The sequence below is a fragment of the Melanotaenia boesemani genome, chromosome 13 (genome assembly GCF_017639745.1).
Source record: "Melanotaenia boesemani isolate fMelBoe1 chromosome 13, fMelBoe1.pri, whole genome shotgun sequence".
In the NCBI taxonomy this organism is placed as follows: domain Eukaryota; kingdom Metazoa; phylum Chordata; class Actinopteri; order Atheriniformes; family Melanotaeniidae; genus Melanotaenia; species Melanotaenia boesemani.
The window spans coordinates 29400932-29421858 of record NC_055694.1 but is presented as its reverse complement, the minus strand read 5'-3'; the positions used below and the strand labels follow the sequence as shown (position 1 = coordinate 29421858).

Sequence of the window (20927 nt, the reverse complement as noted above, 5' to 3'; positions counted from 1 at the left end):
ACCTTAACTGCGGTGTATCCATCAGTGTGAGTGGGTTAATTTTCATTTGGACGTGATTTCATTGTTAACTATAAAATGTTAATGTCATGTGAACAAGTAATCCGCCGTCCCCACCCTGTCCCAGAGTCTCTGATGTTCATGTTCTGTGTTTCAGATGAGAACAATGTCCGATGAGACAGAACAGAGAATGTGTGATGAGGATTTTGGATCTGATGAGGAGGGTGAGGAAGGCGACGTGGAGTCTTACCTGGAGGACAACAGCAGCGAGCTCATGGACCGAGTCAGAGAGCTGGAGGTGAGGAAGCCGATTGGTACACTGGTGAAAGCTTATTTGGGTCAGCATGGATCAGTGGGTGGAATATTTATCATTTTATTCCAAAACCTGAAACCACCCCAAAAAAAACACGAACACAAAAAGCACAAACTTAAAGCCCAAACCCTGAACCCTTTCATTTATTGATCTGTTGTTAGTGAATACATTTTCTACAAATACTTTATTTAGTTGTTTCTGTAGAGATATATGAAGAGGATGAGAGGATGTCTCTTTAGAAGAACTCTGTGACGTTGTTCTCGTGTACAGCTGCAGCTTTTTGGCTCAGGTCATCACATTAATAACAGAACAGCTGGAGTTCATTTACCTGGAAAAAAAATCTTTTCTCCTACATTCCTTCTCTAAGAAACTCAGATGTCTGCATGTGTTTTTCACCACCGAGCATGCTCAGTGTGTGTGTCTGAAACCACAGTGAGTCCCCACAGCTCCAGGTGGTGGACTGATTATATATATATATATATATATTACACAGACACACACACACACACACACACACACACACACACACACACACACACACACACACACACACACACACACACACACACACACACACACACACACTACCAATTGTGCAAGTTCTCCCATTTAAAAAGATGAGAGAGGCCTGTAATTTTCATCATAGGTATACCTCAACTTTGAGAGACAAAATGAGAAAAAAAAAATCCAGAAAATCACATTGTCTGATTTTTAATGAATTTCTTTGCAAATGATGGTGGAAAATAAGTATTTGGTCAATAACAAAAGTTCAACTTAATATTTTGTTATATACCCTTTGTTGGCAATGACAGAGGTCAAACGTTTTCTGTAAGTCTTCACAAGGTTTTCACACACTGTTGCTGGTATTTTGGCCCGTTCCTCCATGCAGATTTCCTCTACAGCAGTGATGTTTTGGAGCTGTCGCTGGGCAACATGGACTTTCAACTCCCTCCAAAGATTTTCTATAGGGTTGAGATCTGTAGACTGGCTAGACCACTCCAGGACCTTGAAATGCTTCTTACGAAGCCACTCCTTCGTTGCCCGTGTGGTGTGTTTGCGAAAAGTTCTATTTTGAAATCCTCCTGTGGGCTTATCACCTGCAGGAGGGGCCATAGGGGTTGGGTGCAGTGTGAGCTGGGCAGCTGCCAGAGGCGGGGACCCTGGAGGTCTGATCCTCGGCTGCAAAAGCTAGCTCTAGGGACGTGGAATGTCACCTCTCTGGTGGGGAAGGAGCCTGAGCTGGTGCGCGAGGTTGAGCGGTTCCGGCTAGATGTAGTTGTTCTCACTACAACGCACGGCTTGGGCTCTGAAACCACTGTCCTTGAGAGGGGCTGGACCCTCTGCCATTCTGGAGTTGCTCCCGGTGAGAGGTGCCGAGCAGGTGTGGGCATGCTCATTGCCCCCCGACTTGGCGCCTGTACGTTGGGGTTTACCCCGGTGGATGAAAGGGTAGCCTCCCTCCGCCTTCGGGTAGGGGGACGGGTCCTGACTGTTGTTTGTGCTTATGCACCAAATAGCAGTTCAGAGAACCCACCCTTTTTGGAGTTCTTGGAAGGGGTGTTGGAGAGCACTTCTTCCGGGGACTCCCTCGTTCTGCTGGGGGACTTCAATGCTCACGTGGGCAATGACAGCGAGACCTGGAGGGGCGTGATTGGGAGGAACATTTCCACCAATATGTAGTCTACAAGACTGCTGGACATCAAATGACCAGCAGATGTCAGTACTACTAAATGAGCTGTTAAAAGGGGCCTCGAGTGACGACACTTTTGGCGATGCAATTGCCGCGAAAGACTCAACACATTCACAGGGCTTCACTGAACCATCACTAATTGCAGATTCAGTCTTCCCAGCCTGGTGCAAGTCAACGATTTTGTTTCTGGTGTCCTTTGACAGCTCTTTGCCTTGGCCGTAGTGGAGTTTGGAGTTTGACTGTTTGAGGTTGTGGACAGGTGTCTAGATGTCTTTTAAACTGATAAAGAGTTCAAACAGGTGCCATTAATACAGGTAATGAGTGGAGGACAGAGGAGCCTCTTAAAGAAGAAGCTACAGGTCAGTGAAAGCTAGAAATCTTGCTTGTTTGTAGGTGACCAAATACATATTTTACAGAGGAATTTACCAGTTAATTCATTAAAAATCAGACAGTGTGACTTTCTCTAATAGTTGAGGTATACCTATGATGAAAATTACAGGCCTCTCTCATCTTTTTAGGTGTGAGAACTTGCACAATTGGTGGCTGACTAAATACTTTTTTGCCCCACTGTGTGTGTGTATATATATACCTCAATGATTACACCCCCCCCCCCACACACACGTCAAGGTTTTATAACAAGGCCTGCTGTGCAAGGCCAGACAGCTGCATTTATCTGCATGTCAACAACTCTCACATTTTGTGATTTTAAAACCCTTCTGGTCTTTTATGAATCCCAGAATGGTTTAGGCCTAGAATACATCTGCGATATGTAGATATGTAGAGAATATAAACCTAGCAGAGCTCTTAGATCCAAAAACTCTGGTCAACTAGTCCAGACCAGAGTCCAGACTAAACATGGAGAAGCAGCATTTAGCTGTTATGCTGCAAACAAGTGGAACAAACTGCCAGTGGAGATTAAACTTTCCCCAAATGTAGACATTTTTAAATCCAAGTTAAAAACATTTCTTTTCTCATGCACCTATGCATGAAATCTGCATGTTAACTTTTTAACTTATCTTGCTTTTAATAATGTAATTAGGATTTTATAATGTTTTTATTTTGATTTTTGCTATTTGCTGCTGCCTTTTAATACTTTTTAATGTTTCCTTTGCACCATCTTTAATGCTTTTAATGTTTTATGTAAAGCACTTTGAATTGTCTTGTACATGAAATGTGCTGTATAAATAATCTGCCTTGCCTTCAGCCAAAATCTGGGGTTTACATATTTTCATGTAATGTTCATTAACATTTACTGTCCCTTCCACTTAATGGCACATGAATCTATAATGGGGCTGTGAAGTAATAATAATGATAATAATGAGATCGGTAGTCGGTATACAGCTTTTTTATAATAATTATAATGCATGTAATAATAAGCTGTTAGCCACCAGAAACACCTGGTGATATTAAGTACGCTTCCTAATATCTGAGGACTGCTTCCTTATATGTTGAATTGAATATATGGATTTTTGGACATTGCTTTTGCTTGTGACCGCACACACAGACAAAAAAGCTTTTCCTAGTGATTCTCACCATGTATATTTTACATGTTGTGCTCCCTTTAAAGGACCCCTTTCCCACGTTTTGTCTGTTGATATTGTAGCAAATTCCTGCTAGTTTTAGCAATCGTCCAGTTTCTCTAGAATGTAACTTTTTATTTAACTGAATTGATTAAAAGTGACTAAAACCTTCTTCTGATGGTTGTTCGTGAAATAGACTGAAAGTTGTAGTGTGAAATCATCCCACTTGTCCTGGACTTTTCTGGGTTGGAATGTGTTTCTTTTCTTTTTGCTTGAATCCACCAAAGATGTGTGATTTGTTTAATGACTGTTGTTGAATGTGATGGTAAAATCTATGTTTGGTGTTTTGCAGGCAGAGAATTCTGCTCTGATGTTAGCCAACGAGAGTCAGAGAGAAGCTTATGAGAGATGTTTGGATGAGGTAAGCTCATCTGGAAACAGAAAATGTGTTCTGTGAACTCTTTCTTCAAACATAAACTCATCTTCTCTTCTGTCAATAGGTTGCCAACCATGTGGTCCAAGCTCTGCTAAATCAGAAGGTAACGTTAAACCCCATTTAGTTTTCAGACTTTTCCTTTTTATTCTAACATGAACGTAGTTCCACTCCTCTTACTTCCTGTCCTTCCTGAGCAGGATCTGAGAGAGGAGTGCATCAAGTTGAAGATGTTGGTGTTTGACCTGGAGAGACAGAACCGAGCGCTTTGTGAGCTTTTTCAGCAGAAGCTGCCAAACCACCCCACTTCTCACTACCAGGTAAGTCAGCTCACGGAGGACTGTGCCATGTTTTAACCCCAGGCCCAAAACCTCTGTGTAAAATGTGAATAAAACCAGAAAACAATGATTTCCAAATCTCTTCAAACCATATTTTATTCCCAGTAGAACAGAAACAACATATCAGATGTTTTCAGACATTTCACCTATATGCTGTAAACAACACCTCGCGAGTATAAATCCAGCTTTAGTCTCCATTTTTCAATGTAAATGGTCCATACTTATATAGCGCTTTTATCCAAAGCACTTTACATATACTCCACATTCACACACACATTCACGGCAGAAGCTGCCATGCAAGGTGCTAACCACGACCCATCAGGAGCAGTTAGGGGTTTGGTGTCTTGCACAGGGACACCTCGACTTGAGCTCTTTGGGCCGGGACTGAACCAGCAACCCTTGGGTTACAGGATGGCCACTCTACCCACTGAGCCATCCTGCCGCATGTGATGTCACTAAAAATGTGAAAAGAGAAAAACAGGCAGAATAGGAGGTGACTGAGTCCATCGCTGCAAAATTAATTGGAAAAGGGTAAAAACGGATTTTCTGTTCTTGCCTAACGAGTTCAAAAATCAACTGCACAGTACCTGTCAGGAATCGCTCTAATTTTCTCGGTAAAATCTGAAATCCTGCATTTCAATTGACAGCTTAGCTTTCTGACTGGCAGAAGCAGTTACGAGATGGGTCTATTGTTTTGTAGGAGAAGTTTAAAGAAGTTCTATTACTGAAAAGCTCTGACTCCTCCTCATCCTGACTGCTTGAATGTCCCGTTCCAGGTCCAGGCCGGACCCCTCCCAGACTACAACGCACAGCTGCACAATGACCCGTCCAAACAGGTCGAGTCTGCACAGATTGAAGCACAAGCCAAGGTGACTATCAAGAACCCCCTCGCCCCCCCCAGATGTGACATTTTATCTTCCCAGCTGCGTTCAAATGTGGCTGCTAATCTCTCCCACACTCACTTCCTGTACGCATGCACTTAAAGGTCTTTGTGGACTGAATTGTTCTACTCTGCTGATATTCATCTCTTTCTTTCCAAAGGGAAACGGCTACCGCACACAACATGCATCCCCCGGCCCCCGTGGCCCCGCCACCTCTATGGAGGCCCTGTCTCCCTTCTTCAAAAAGAAAGCACACATCCTAGAAGTACTGCGTAAGATGGAGGAGACGGACCCCCTGAAGTTCCACCCGTCTGCCACCAGCTTGTCTTTCTGCGACTACAACCAGGTGCTGATGTCCACGGAGGCAGTGTTGGCCACCGCGGACCCCCTTCAGTGTAAATCCCACCAATCACACTGCCACTGCTCCTGCTCCGACGCTGATGTACAACAGCACGTCAATGGCGACGGGGGGGTGAAGTGTGATGGAGGGAACAGCTGCTGTTTACACTGCAAACGGAGTCCAGGCAGTCCTTCAAAGCCATGCAGCCACATCTGTAGCCCTTCTAGAGCTGGCCTCGCCCCCCCCTCGGTCCCTGCAGTCCTTGCTGCTGCCGCCAGTGAATGTCACAGTAAGACCCGAGCAGGAGAGTCTGTAACTTTGTGTGTTAATGAAGCCCACCCTGCAGCCATGGAGACGGGTCTGGAGGTGGAGCAGAACTCTGCTGATTCGGAAGAGCTTGACGGTTCTCACCTGTCTGGTTCTGTGAAGGAGACCGCACCAATCTGTGATACAAGCCAAGACGTTCCCAATGGCTCGTTAAATGACCCCTCAGCCGTCCCCGAGGTGGACAGCTCAGACCCGTCTTCCTCCGTCAGAGCCAGTGCCTCTGTCAGCCCAAGCCCCTCCTGCCTCAGCGACGTGAAAGCTGCCGCCATAAACTCTCCATCCAAGCTGCTCAAGTTCCTAAAGATCCCGTCCATCGGGGAGAAGTCTCAGCCTTCCACATCCGCAGTCCGTCTCAGCCCGCAGCTCACCCGAAACTCTAGGATCCCCTGTCGCACCAACAACTACGAAGTCTACCACTCCCCTGTTCCCACCCGCCGAGCCACCACCACAGAGAGGTGCAGGCAGCCCCCACCCCCACCCTCCAGGTCTGAGTCCTACCCTGCCACACACTCGGCACCGACGTCCCCCCCACAGCCAGAAGATGTCTGCTCCCCGCAGGATAAGGACATGAGCTACAGCAGCCTCTCTACTCCTAAAACCAGTTCTGGGGCAAAGCTGGGGGCCTCGTCTGCTGCTTCCCCCAAACGTCCTCCGAGGATTCCCCATTATGAAAATGTCTGTGACATCTCCAGACCCAGAGACCAGGAACCAACCCAGGGTCTGGAGAAAAGAACCACGCTTCCATCCCAGGCCAAGACGAACGGTGAGAGGAAGCTGGTCAAATCGCTACCAGAAAGTGTCCTGAATCCTCCTCCTCAGCAGAAGCAGTCTTCCTCATCCACTTCAGAGTCCACGTCTGAGGAAGAGGAGGACTCTGACAGCCCCGTGTGGGTCAACCAGCACAGCCTGCCCAGCAAAGCTCAGGGCAGAACCAACTACTCCCAAACCAGAGAGAAACAGGATTTGGACATGAGGGGGATCCGGATGGCCAGCTCTGAGGTCAGCCAGCCGCCAGCTCCAGTTCGGAGGATTGAGTCCTCATCCATCCCGAAGAGGCCTGCAGCCGGGACATCCAGGTCTCAGGCCGACTCCAGTCACCACGCCTTCAAAGACCGACTGGCTGCTCTTGGAAAGCTGCGGAGCTCAGAGGATCTCCAGATGGGTGCCATGAATGAAAGTGTCCACGGAGACGAAAGGACAAAGGAGAGGTCCATGGAGCTCCATAAAGATGAGCAGAGGCATTCAAAGAACACAGACTCTCTTGATGGTAAGGCTAAAGGTAGCACCGTTGGTCTGAAGTACCCGGGTTCCTCTCAGCTGTATGAACAGGCCATGAAATCATCTGGACCAGAGGACAGGAGGACAGGTGGTCCACCTGTGGTTAAACAAGAGCTCTGTGTCACCAAGGTGGATGTCTCCAAGAGCAAAATCAGTCTGCCGTCCCCCAACACAGACGCTCCACAGGTACTACGTAACAATATGAAGTGTCCTGGCTCATTAAATCTACCGTATAAACCTGGTTTTGGTCCTCCGAGCAGCAGCAGCCCCAACAAAGTCCCCCCAAAGTCCCCGTCCAAACCCTGCCAAGGTCCGTCTGTCCACCGAGGGGGGAAGCCTTCAGACACCCCGCGTTATTCGTCCAAATCAGAGGAGAGGACCAAGATCAGCGGTAGAGGGAAGAAGAATCCAATGTACGGGGACAGCCTACCACCTCCTCCTCCGAGACCACCAGCATCCGATGGGGAGAGGACCGCACAGCCGGCCCCCAGCCCACAATCCGCCATCGAGCAGAAAGTGATGAAGGGCATCGAGGAGAACATGCTGAAGCTTCAGGAGCAGGACAGAGGAGGACAAGGGGGTGAGGTGAAGCAGAAAGCCTCCAACGGCATCGCCAGCTGGTTCGGTCTGAAGAAGAGTAAGCTGCCTGCCTTGAGCCGCAAGACAGAGACCACGAAAGCAAAGGAGGACAAGAAGGAGTGGAAAATAAATATCCCATCAGTGGGGAGGGACTCTGTCAAGATGGCTACTAGGTGTAAGGAAGGTGTGGAGGGTCTGAACATTTCCACCCTGATGGAGAAGGCCGAGGGTCTCCGGAGGGCCCTGGAGGAGGAGAGGGCCTACGTGGAGAGGTCGGGCAGGGGTCACTCCTGTGAGGTGGTGATGGACCAGGCTCAGGGTCAGCTGGCGGTCATGTACCGAGGAGCGCGCTCAGACAGCTTCATGCAGCAGCTGCTGAACAGGTGACACCTCAACCAGCACTGGTTTAAACTAATATGTTTCCATGGTTACACAGTTTAACACTTAATGCTCCTTTTTCACATTTTTTTTTCTCATATTTAATTTATTTTTTTATTTACTATTATTTCTGTATTGTTTTTATTATTATTAGATTATTTAATTAGTTTATTTACTATTTAACTCTTAAAACTCTGATTAATCTCTGGCACACCCAAACACTATCACTTATATCATCAGCAGTTTCTCAGGAACAGTAGTGTGTAACTCTGTGGGGTAAATGGACAGCTCATCTTTTAGGTTATCTATGGAAGTTTTCCAGGTATTTATATCCCATCCAGGTTTACAATCCAGCCGTAATATGTAGCATGGTAACGTGAACATGGTAAATCCACAATCACATTTTCATCATAAAAAAATAAATATCATTGCTATGTTGCTAAGAGACTTCTATTTAGACCTGTAAATTATGATGAAGCCACTTCCTGTCAAACTTTCCACCAATCAGAGAGCTAAATTGATGGTAATGTCCAATCAGGAGATGCTAAAGATCAACAAGTGAGCAGAAAGTTCTACGTCTGAACAAAAATAATGCTCCTGTATGGCTGGAGTAAAGCCAAGATGTTTTGAAGCAGAGTGGCGCCAGCAGCTAAGTTGTATTTGGTTTGTGAGGATAGTAAGTAAATAGTAGCATAAATAACTGTAAACAACAAAAAATAAATAATAAAAAATATACAACTGGAGGAAAAATGTAAATATGTAAATAGTTTCTGTTGTGTGTTTGTTTCAATGCCAATATTCTTTCTCCTGAAAGCCAAGACTGGAGAGAATGATGTGCAGATGAGATGTGTTATTTCTACAAAGTTTAATTAGTAATAAATTCCCCTTTCTTCTTCTGGTCGGCTTTTATGCTGCTTAATCTATTGATACATTCATTTTACATCATTTTAGCCTCATAATCTGAAACCTGAAGCTGTCCTGGAAACATCATGTCTGCATGTTGACTGGATTAAAAAGGTTGAGATTTTATGTGCAGTTTTAAATGAAAATTAAATAAGTTATAACGATTGGTATTTTGATTTATCCCAGTTATTTTCACTCTTATTTTGTTTGCATATAATTGTCAATAAATGTACGTGTTAAGTGGTAACACCTGAGGAAGAGCGCACATTGTCCATCTATTTGTTTATGTGCAGCTCCAGGTTTCTGCAGATCACTCCAGATTTCAGATCTGCGTGTCTCTCAAAAACGAAATGATAGAAGTGTCATAATAATTAAGCTTTAATGGTAATCGGACAGCTGTATGGATCCTTTTATTTCCCACCATCACCACATGCAGCATGTTACCTGCCTGCTGTCAGGCTGCAGAGAGCAAGAAACACAGTTTTCTATTAATAAATGATTATTTGGAGGGATAACGAGCGTTCTGCTGCGTCATCTGCTCCATAAAACAAGTTTCAACAAATCCACATTCAGCTGCTGAGGGGAGACTAAAACAAACCTACGTTTTCTGATAGAACATTGATGGCTTCTCCAGACATTATCAGTTTTGAATGATCAGTTTTTATTTGTAATGGTTTTAAAGAGTTACCAGACAAGCATTAGCAGCTTTTATGAGGCCAGCAATCTGTCTTGTGTCTGTAAATCTTATGGAAACATAAAGCAGCAGCTGTCTCTCCATATGAAGCATGATGTCTGTGATCTGAACTAACTTCTGTGTTTGGTGATCCAGAGTGGATGGGAAGGACGTGATCAGTGTGCCCCAACGCCGCCTCTCGTTTGATTGTAAGACATCTAAACCAGTGTTCACCCAGCAGGGCGACATCATCAGCCACACCTCCAGCCATGAAAACATGGAGAAGGTACCTCCTCACTTCTCACTAGTTCAGACTCATGTTCAGCTCACCTTGATCAAAGAAACCTGATGTGAAGCTGAAAACTGGCTTCCTCATCCTCCTCTTCCTCCTCCTCCTTTCTCATGCAGGGGTCAGATAGAATCAGTAAGATCACATCAGATGAAAACCTGGCAGATCCGGTTCACTCACAGCACTTCACAGGTAAGAGACGTGGGACTCCTGGACGTGATGATAACCTGAAACCAGGAATAAAATGATGAAGGTGGTGCAAAGTAAGAATATTAACTCCTGGTATTTAAAGATGTAATCAGTCCCACCAGTATGATCACTGGTGTTCCTCTTCAGAAAATGACCATGTGAGAATGATAGATGACTCATATGGGTCCACCTTATGTCACCAGTGTGACCAGTTTGACCAGTGTGACTAGTCTGACCAGTGTGACCAGTCTGACCAGTGTGACTAGTCTGTTACTGTTGTGGGTAAGTGGTTTCTGTAATGTGACATTAAATGACCGTCCCAGCTGCGTCGTGTTGCCCTGCAGGCTCCGGGGCTTCCACCTACACCCTGGACAGCGGCATTGGGACATTCCCCCTCCCTGACTGCAGCAGTGGGGCCACAGGAAGAGGCCTGTCCAAGACGAGACCAGGGGCTGACTCCCCGGGACGGGCTGGACGACGGGCCCGGACCCTGGACCGGGAGCTGACCTCGCAGGAAGAGTGCTCCGTCTCCCACAAGCAGCTAATTCCCACCATCCAGTACAGCTCAGCGCTGGAGGGGAGAAGCTCCACCAGCGTCATCCGAGAAGGTGATCCTTAACTTTCGTGCATACGGAAAACAACCATTTTATTTTGTTTTATCGCTGCTGTTACACAGTTTTAACCTTCCTCACTCTGAAAAAACAACTCACATGAGTGAACCCCTCTGTTGTGGCTTTTATTGGTCCATCTGCAGATAAAGAGGTCCATGGAGCAAACATGTTCTCTCCTCGCTCCAAGACCTGGACTTTCCCCAACCTGAAGACACCTGCAGGACCTGCAGAGGTGTACCTGGCAGTGGAAGAGGAAGAGGAGGAGGCAGTGACCTTCGGATCGCCATTCAGAGGGGTAAAGCTCGCTAAAACTCAAGCTTCATCTGTTTGAAATAAATCACTGGATTTTACTGCTGCTCAGGATCACCATACTTCTGTTTTAGATGAGGAGAAATCCCAAATTCCTGCTTGGCCTTTTTTCTTCTGTGTTCTCTGGCTGTTGCACATGCACAGCTGTACATGTGAATATGAGGAAACTGGAACATCAGGAGGCATAAAAAGTGCCAGAAAGAGGAACGTTAGGGACATGCTGTAATATCAGCCATAAACAAACACAAACTTCTATAAAAACTTTTCAAAAGAAACAAGAATTTTTATGATTCATTTTTTCTAAACCACATTTTATGTGTAAAAATCACATTTTATTTTAGGATCATTTTACTGGAAGGTAGCAGAGAAACTCTAGCCCTTTCTAGCATGGTGTTGCCTGCAGGCAACAAACCACACATCTGGTCCTCACACTGCCCCTTTATGTTTTTTGAGGTCAAAAATTTAAAATATAACTAGACATATCTGTGTCCAATAAAAAGTGGGGTTAAAGTGCATGTCTCATGGTGGACACTGCTACCATTTGGCAAGATCCACATCACTTTTCAACATGTTTATATTTGTGGTAGATTTAATTAAAATATGCTGATGTGCATGAACATGTAAAGAGGTGTTTTTGATCATTTTAAAACTTTTTTGTTATTACTTGTATATTAAAACTCTGGTTTTTGTTTGTCGCCTAAGGGCAACACTGTGCAGTTAGGGCACTTTGTTTGGACGTCATTCTTCAGTGAACATGGGCTTAGTTGCAAAATAATGACCACAGTGATTTCTTTTACTTTACCACTGACAAGGAGATGGACTTAAAAACTTTTTGAAAGTGGAAAGTTCCTGATAGAGGAGTTAGGCAGAGAATATAATTTTGATTACGAGTAAGCATATCGAGTAAGTTTTGTCTTTTTTAAGCTTGTTTGTGCACGTCTTCAGAAATCTGTACTATGTTTTCACAACTTCCATCAACTAGTAGAGGGAGTGTAGGGACTGAATTAATTGGATGTAATGTCACAGAGTTGACTAGTTTGCTAATGTGCCCCCTGGTGAAGTACTCTGATAATAAACATAGTACACAAACAAGTAGGGAACAAGTCTGCTCAGAATAGAGGCAGTTGGCTATTTTATTATATATATATATATATATGTTATTGGTACCACCAAGCTTACAAACTTCAAGGGTATAAATAATTGTACATTACCATTGATCATCATTGAGAGTACAGCAGCGGTACCTCTGAGGGTACCACCCCAGCAAAAATCCTTTGTTCCCCTAAAGATCTCTGCATTCCTTCGTTTTAAGAGTTAGGGTTATATTTTGTAAAGGCGTATTTAAACTTGGTTGTTGTTGTAGTTGTTGGTTGGTGTGTGTGATAGGCTACAGCAGAACAACCAGAGCTCAAACTGTTTCAGGAAGATGCTGAATGAACGTCAGACAGGTTTAAGACTCACCCGCTTCTTTTGTTTCAAATCAGACAGGAAATTTAAAAAAAAAAAAGGTAATAACTTAATCCACTGTTGCATTATGATGCCAGGCTTTTTGTGTTAAAACAGACTAAATAAACAGAACCTAAATACATCATATATGTTTATATATATATAAATATATATGAACTAGAATCTAGAGTCAGATTTTAGAGTTTGATCATCGTTGCTTCATTTTATTTAATGTTTCTGTCACTTTTCTAGAGCTTTCCTGACATGTGTTGCCATCATTTGTTATGTTGCTGCTCAGTGCTGATGGAGCTCCATGAAGCAGTTTTTTTTACTACTTTCTATCCTCTTCTTTCTAGAAACAGAATGTGGCTGAATTCTGTAAACAGAGGAAAATATGTGGAATTTCTGAGTAAATAAGAGAGAAACACTGTAATAGTAGCCTTTGTTCTACATAACATGACGTTACCAACATCACCTTTATCTTTGTTAGTAAATTTGTAAACAGTAAATATACCTAAACACACAACGGCAACATTTCCTGCAGTCATGTTGATTCCACCATGGCTCAACGTTGCTTGAAAGCAACATGTGCAATTTTCCACCAGGGCAGCAGTTAGTTTACATCATTTAATTAATAAATAACTTGCATTTAAACTATCATAAATAAATCTTTTCTCCCCTTATAAAATGAACATATCAGACATTACATTAATTAAGAAAAATAATGCATTAATACAGAAAAAGGCAGAAAATTATGTTCTTTTAGAAATTAGCATATATAAGCTGTTTCCACCTAAAAGGGTTTCTGTTTGGTTTCCTGCAAGTCAAATTTAAGTTTTGTTACTGGCTCCCTGTCGTCTTCCCACCTTTGTAAAGTTTTCCATCGTTGGGATTTGTTGCCCCAACGATGTCTACAAACCCGACCATGAAACCTGGTGTGTTGCCAGAGACCCATGACAAAAGCTCACAACACTAAAAGAAAATGAGACAAATGCTCACAAATTGTTTTAAAATCTATATTGACAACACGGTGCATTAAAGGGTTAAAGAACCTCAGAAAAAAAATTTGATGCAGATACAAAAGATGAATATTTAGTCTCTACTTCCTGCAGATGAGGAAGGAATGTGTCATTTATAAACTGAACAATTTGAGCATTTAAACAATTTAGAATCTGCACTTAAATCTTACATAATGGGAAAAACTGGACCACATTCTCTTCTCACAAATTATTCATCGCTTTAATTATTAAAAATCCTGTTTTTTTCTGACCCACTTTTTTTTTTTTTTACCGGAAAGCGTTACATAAGATGACCTGAAATGTTTCCAACCCCTCTGCATCTTCCCAGAACATGAAGGCCAGTGGACCTTCCTCCAACCGAGGCGTGGACCCAAGCAGCTTGCCTGTCCCGGCCCAGATGGGGATGAGCCGCAGGGGGAAGACACGCACCCCGAGCGTCCCCGAGATGAGCCGGGAGACTGGGCTGGAACTGCTCAGGGAGCGGCCGGAGGAAGCTCTGTCCCCGAGCCGGCCTCAGGTCCTGGAGACCCCTGAATCTCTGAGCGATTCTCTGTACGACAGTCTGTCATCCTGCGGCAGCCAAGGATGATGCTAGCGGGGGGGACTTATGGAGTCCAGCCGCTGGCTGAACCGTAATGCTGCTCACCCACCTCCACCTTTGAGGAAAAGAAACTGTTTTATCTGTAATGTGGTGATGTCTCATTGGGAGTTGGATTGATCTCTTTCTCCTCAGGATTTCCAATAAACATGAAGCCAAAAGCCACCCAAATAATATAAGTTGTTCACTTTTTCACTATCAGACGTAACTGTGGACACTTCTCCTGAAAAGTAAATGCATGGCCGAGCTAATGATCAGCACTAGAAGTCGTCACTCCTACTCGTCCTTCAGAACTGTCTGTGTTACTCTTCTGGAAGAATGATCTCCGTTATGTGCACAGTGAAGGCGAAGAGCAGCAGAACAGATGAGGTGCTGTACCCGTGCAACCCCCAGCAACGATTACAGAAACACAAGATCCAGAAAAACATACCTTCATTTAATGTCTGAATGTTCTGATTTAGTCTCCAACATATGGAATTGATGTTGATCCAGATCAAGCGTCAGAAAGAAATATGGATTCACACAGCAAAGCAAAAAGATCCACAATTCTTGGTTTCTTCTTACAAACTTCCCATTTAGTTCCATCACAGCTGACTGGGAACACACAGAATCCTTTCCCACAATGTACAGATAAAACACGATGAGATCATTTGGCTAAAAAAAAAAGAAAATCTCTCACATGCAAAGAGTAAAAACTTGTAGTAATTCAGTCTAATCCTGCAGAATGTCCTTTTCCTTTAATGCTCCTGCTCAGCTGTGAAGTCAGAAATGACCGCTAGACAAGTTTATGATGTTTTCCTACATGGTGGGGGCTAGGGGGTTTCTACAGGTCTCTACAACCACAGTCATCAAACTAAAAAAATCTCCAGAACTTAGAGACCAGAGGATCTCCCAGCCAGCGGGACATGATGGAGCTTCTCAGGAGTAAACAAAGTGTTTTAATCTCACTAATTCAGAGAAACCAAACAGAAAATATCATTTTCTATAATTATCTGTTCATTCAGAAAAATAAACCTTTTTATTTCAGGTGAAAGTAACGTGCTTCAACATGAGTGACGTTTCTAATCCTGGCAGCTGTTTGGGGCTATGATTCCTGTCAATCAGCAGCGGCTTGTCTAACATCACATTCATCTGGATATTAAAACACAGACGTGTGTTGTAGAAATGTAAATGAAAAGATGATTTTTCCTCCACTTGATCTGAGCGACGGGGGGCATAAATTCCAGCATTTTTTTCATTTAGGAATGTTTTATACAGCCAGAATATCCAGCTGAGCTATGGAGAGAAAATACTGTCAGTATTGTCACACACATGTAAAACATGACCTGTAAACTGTGGAAAACATGTCAGTAACTTTGGGTTCTTGCAAACTTGTGTTTGAATCCAGACACAAATATCAAACAATTTGAACACATTTCCCACACACACATTATGAACTGTACAAGCACAGATTTTTACCTTCAGATGTCATCATTTGTCTTCAAAAACATGCTTCTGCACAAAAACTGCACGCATGGTCTGATGTGCACGGATCAGACGACATTTCTCAGCTTGTGTGTTTTGAGACTACTTTCAGTGTCCAGACACGGAGCCTTTCTGGTGACATAGACAGAAAAAGTCAAATAAAAAAATGACAAACAAATATTGGCAACAAGAGTTTGTCCCATAACCACGCATTACTGATGCGAAAGAATCACTAACTTATGGCCACGTGTTAGTTATGCACATTCCTGATGTAATTTACTGTATTTAACATTGTAACCGAGCTTTCTGGCTTCACCTAACTGAACAGTTTAGCTTCAAAACAACAAGCTAGGTTCACCATCAACAGCTGCTCCACAGTCATATTGTTCCCCCAAAACTACAAATCCTACAAAAGGTTTGCCTGCACTATGGTTGCCCTGGAGGGACATAAATCCTACTCAAAAACCTAGAACATTATAGACCGAGATGGTCCCTTACCATGATATCCTGCAGTCATTTATCACAGATCACACCATGATTCATCACAACGGGACAATTAACCTCTTCTCGACTCAACCCCTCTGTAGAAGGGGCAGCAGGAAATACATGCAATACAGAATATCTGTCCACACACCAGGAAGCATCAATCCTAACATGCAGCACATCTAACTGACATGTAACAAATACATGAGAACAGCACTGTCTGCTTCAGAGCTAGTTTCTCCACTCCAAGCAAACCAAACACAAACAAGCAGAGGCTGCTGGTTACAAAGATGTCTGTCTCATCACAAAAACTTTGGAAGCCAGCAGCCAACATCATAAATCCTGTCTTACAGCTCTAAAAAACTCTGCTAATGTGTTCTCCCATGACTCTGCCTTTGTTTGAAATGAATGTAAAGGTCGGCTAGTTTCCATGGAGATGAAGGAGGTTTTATAGTGAAGGATTATCTCCTTCTATCATAGACTAACTTGGGCTTCACTTCTTTCTGGATCCTCGTGGTGTTTCTAATGTGAATGTGGGGCTATCCCTGGATCCTCCTGACTCTGAGCACTGATAGAGGCGTCCATCATCAACATCAGCAGATGGCTTCATGAGATATTTACCGGTGCAACATCTCTATTTCAACACCTGGAAAACTGTTCAGATTCAATTTTTACCTTCTACTGTACACACAGTTCCTTATCAGACATCACTTTACTCATTCATAGCTGATTTGTCTGCTATCATCTGGTTTACACAGAAAGCATGTGATTTTCCTTTAGGAGGAGATTTTCTTCTGTGTTCCAGATGAATTTACTCTGCAGAGTAACACGTATCTTGATTCTGACACTTCTGTAGTAATCTCACTTGTCTCAGCTTTCTGTTAAAACCAGGATTATACATACAGCCCTTGTTGTTGTCAAAGATACACTTTATTTATTTTGGGTGTCATTTTAGACAGGAGGCAGTGATAATAGGTCTAATGATGAAAAAGTGCTGAAGGCGAACAGTTTGAAACAAAAACCAAAACATTGGTCAAGCTGTTGATGGAATAATTTTTTTTAGAGATGTCACCGGAGGGGCTGCGTACTTACTTTTCAGTCTTACAAATACATGCTGCATTCAACTGCTGGTGGAAAGCTGAGTGAATTTTCTCTCCAGAACTTTGTGTCATATGTGGTTTGTTTGCTGGTTTAAAACCTGAATGAATGAGTGTTTGCTGGGGGTTGTACATCCATTCTGTTCTTGGCATAATTTCCCCACACAGCACATCAGCGGCTGGGTCGGTGGGTGGGGGAGGTTGAAAAGAGGAAAAAAAGTAAAAAAAAAAAAGAAAAAAAGAATGTTGATCTCTGATTCATAACTGGTTAAGTCATGTGTCACCATGTTAAATGTAAAACTGGTTTTATTGACCATGCTGATTTTGTTCTGTAGCGGAATGAGGTGAGAATATGTCTGTTTCTAAATCATTCATAATGCATTTAAAGGTAATATATACCAGCAATAATAACATAGATAGATTACTGCATTATTTGATGATTATGAATTTCTATTATTTATTTATTTTTAAATATGCATTATTTACAGTCATCTTTTTTCCATCTTTCTGTGAGAATCGTCATCTTGACGTGTAGATTATTTTCATATGTTGTGTTGCAACATTTCTGCCGCTCGTTCCCTAGAAAGTAGAGGTCCTCTGTACCTAACTGCCGTTTTTCAACTTTCTTATTAAAATGTTTTGATTTATTTATTTGTGTTTGGATGGGTTTTTTTATTTTTAATTTTGTGCATCCAATCATAGAAGTTCATAGCTTTCTAAACTTTCCCTGCTCTGCATTTATGTGACAGCTACATTTACAGGCAATGCCTTCAAGCAGGATTCATCTCGGATAATCACAACACTAGTGGGCTGCTTGTATGCAAAGGCTCAGTGGTTAAAGCTGCACAGCCAGCAGACTGAGTTTGGACAGAAGCTGTAATTCCTCCTCTGAGATTTACAGCTTCCATGACGATCCATCTTTTAGGATACTGTAGACATGTGGGTTGTTCTAGAAATCAGATTATGTCCAAACTCTGATTATGTTAATCCTGGAAGAGATCTGGGTTTTCTGTTCCAGAAAGAGAGACGAGTCAAACCCTGAGTCTGTTACCCTGGTAATTAATTCTTTGAAATAAGCCTGCTCACTAAGCATGTAACTCAAAGTTACATTAACTTCTGGGATATGGAAGTAACACTGATTGTGAATAAATTTTAAAAGGAACCGACGACAGGTGGAAATTAGATGGACAAGAGGGAATTAACAAGACCAGCCCGATAAAGGAATGCTCCTGCACGTGGTGGCCATCAAGCATTTCTGTGTCTTCATCCTTTCTGGCTGGTTTTTGGTCATGTTTGCAATTTGCAAGTGCCCTCACCATAAAAGGTAAAATTCAATATAATTCAGCTTTATTTGTATAACATCAGCTCACAACAATGTAATCTCAGGGCCCTTTACAGACTAATCACTTCAAGCCAGTTCATCATAAATAATGGTACCTATCAATGACTCAAAATCTAATGCTCTAATACTTCATTTTTCATATTATTTTACCAAATGTCTTTTTTATTTATAATGAATTTTGTTCTTCCATAAAAAAGAAAAAAGAACAAAAAAAAGAAAAATAATAATAAAATTAGCCTTTCTTATATTGGTATCTGAAAGTATAGTATGTAGCTATCACTGATTTCAATGTCTCCTAGTGGCAGGAACCACTCATTACAGTGGTCTGGACCATTGATATAGCTGCCCCCTAGTGGCAGGAACCACTCATTACAGTGGTCTGGACCATTGATATAGCTGCCCCCTAGTGGCAGGGACCACTCATTACAGTGGTCTGGACCATTGATATAGCTGCCCCCTAGTGGCAGGGACCACTCATTACAGTGGTCTGGACCATTGATATAGCTGCCCCCTAGTGGCAGGGACCACTCATTACAGTGGTCTGGACCATGGTCTGGACCAGACCACTATTTTCCCAACAACCCTTACTGTTAATTAGGCCTGCAAGCCCGATGCTGTGCCGCTTATAACAGCAGCCCCATCATACGTTTGTGCGATCAGTTTACTTTCCAGTTTATATGGTTGGAGTTTTTCTTTCAGAACTTTTTAAAGCCCCTCTGCAGTTCTGTCCACTAATGGAGAAAAACAAAGAAATCGCTCCACAGCAGAACATTCAGTGATGTACCGGAGCACAATCACAAACTGGTTGAAACATGCCACGTCTGTCGTCTCATCAGCTTGCACAGCCACAAATGGTGCTTGTGATACTTCATTGGCCAATTTCTTTTCATAAACTGATAGCATGTAGTCAAGCAACTCATTCTGTGTGTTTGACAGGTGATAAGCTAACTGGCTATCTTAAAAGGAGAACTGGTCAACAAGGTCCAGAAACACGCCCAATTAAGCGAAGTGGAAGATTCATCAGATCCACGTAAAGCGAGTTTGTGTGCCCCGCAAAATTTAATACAGTCCACAATACGTGATAATGAATGAATGCCTGTTTTTCTTGACAAGTTTGTTGTGCCGCTGTGCAGCAATGCGGTTGGCAGGCAAGGTTCACTTTACCCAATACTGACAGCTTTACGCCATGTCCGATATGACTTGTGCTGCAGTCATGTTTCCTTATTTTATATGATAAATGTTTCAGATCCACAATACCTTGCTCAGTCCAAGCTGTGTCTCCTACAAGGGAAACAGAAAAGTGACTTTTTAGCTTGGCTAGCTGTTAGCCATTCTTTTCTCTGAAACCAAGTTACACAAAAGCTGCGATTTTGGCGCTTTTCTTTCTGTGTAATTTTGACAATTTTTGATGGTGTGCCCCCAGCTTCTTCACCTTGAGTTTTTCCTCGAAAGACATTGAAGAAAATGGATGTGAAAACAAATAATAGTAAGTAAGTAAGTAAAAGTTTATTTATATAGCACCTTTCAAGATAAAAATCACAAAGTGCTTAACAATAAGACAAAACACTAAATAACAGTAATACAGAGAGAATAAAAACAAATAAAACTAAGTAAAAGCAAGTTTAAAAAGATGTGTTTTTAGCTGCTTTTTAAAAGAGATCATGGAGTCCACAGATCTTAGGCTTAGAGGAAGGGAGTTCCAGAGGGCAGGAGCCACTGCTGCAAAGGCTCTGTCACCCTTAGTTTTCAGTCGTGTTGGCTTAACAACCACTAGATCTTGATGACTCGATCTCAGGGACCTGCTGGGTGCGTAGAGCTGTAGAAGATCCCTGATGTATTTAGGTGCCTGGTCATGTAGGGCTTGATAAGTTAAAACCAGAATTTTAAAATGCACCCTGTAATAAATGGGAAGCCAGTGCAGCTGGATTAGTAAAGGAGTGACATGGGTGAATTTGGGGGATTTAGTTATCAGTCTTGCAGCAGCGTTCTGAACCAACTGGAGACGGTCAAGCGATTTTTTGCTTAAACATGTGAAGAGGGAATTACAGTAATCCAGTCTGGATGAGATGAAGGCATGAACGATCATCTCCATCTCAGATGATGAAACAACTGGACTCAGCTTAGCAATGTTTTTGAGGTGATAGAAACAAGAGCGAACACGTGATTTTACATGAGCATCTAAAGACATTGCAGGGTCAAGGGTTACACCAAGGTTCCTGACCGAGGGCTTAATACATGAGGCAAGTGGGCCAAGACTCTCAGCTATCTCAGGGAAAAATCTGTCAGGGGCACAAACAAGGACCTCAGTTTTTACATCATTAAGTTGAAGAGAATTATCATTCATCCATCTCCTGACAGCATCCAAACACCCAAGCAAGATCCGAATCTTAAAAACATCCTAAGGTTTAAAAGAAAAAAAAGCTGAATATC

General features: G+C 42.8%; 1 protein-coding gene across 3 annotated transcripts in view; it reads left to right on the top strand.

Moving 5' to 3' along the window:
- nckap5l (NCK-associated protein 5-like) overlaps positions 1-17802 on the top strand; it is a 55405-nt gene extending 37603 nt beyond the window's left edge. For all 3 annotated transcript variants that reach the window (XM_042003122.1, XM_042003123.1, XM_042003124.1), the window contains exons 3-13: positions 155-295; positions 3873-3941; positions 4021-4059; positions 4154-4273; positions 5068-5160; positions 5333-8079; positions 9807-9936; positions 10059-10131; positions 10473-10736; positions 10883-11034; positions 13842-17802. In XM_042003122.1, coding sequence (XP_041859056.1) covers positions 155-295; positions 3873-3941; positions 4021-4059; positions 4154-4273; positions 5068-5160; positions 5333-8079; positions 9807-9936; positions 10059-10131; positions 10473-10736; positions 10883-11034; positions 13842-14102 — 4089 coding nt within the window. In that variant the 3' untranslated portion in view covers positions 14103-17802. The remainder of the gene's footprint in view (positions 1-154; positions 296-3872; positions 3942-4020; positions 4060-4153; positions 4274-5067; positions 5161-5332; positions 8080-9806; positions 9937-10058; positions 10132-10472; positions 10737-10882; positions 11035-13841) is intronic.
- The last annotated feature ends 3125 nt before the right edge of the window (positions 17803-20927 follow it).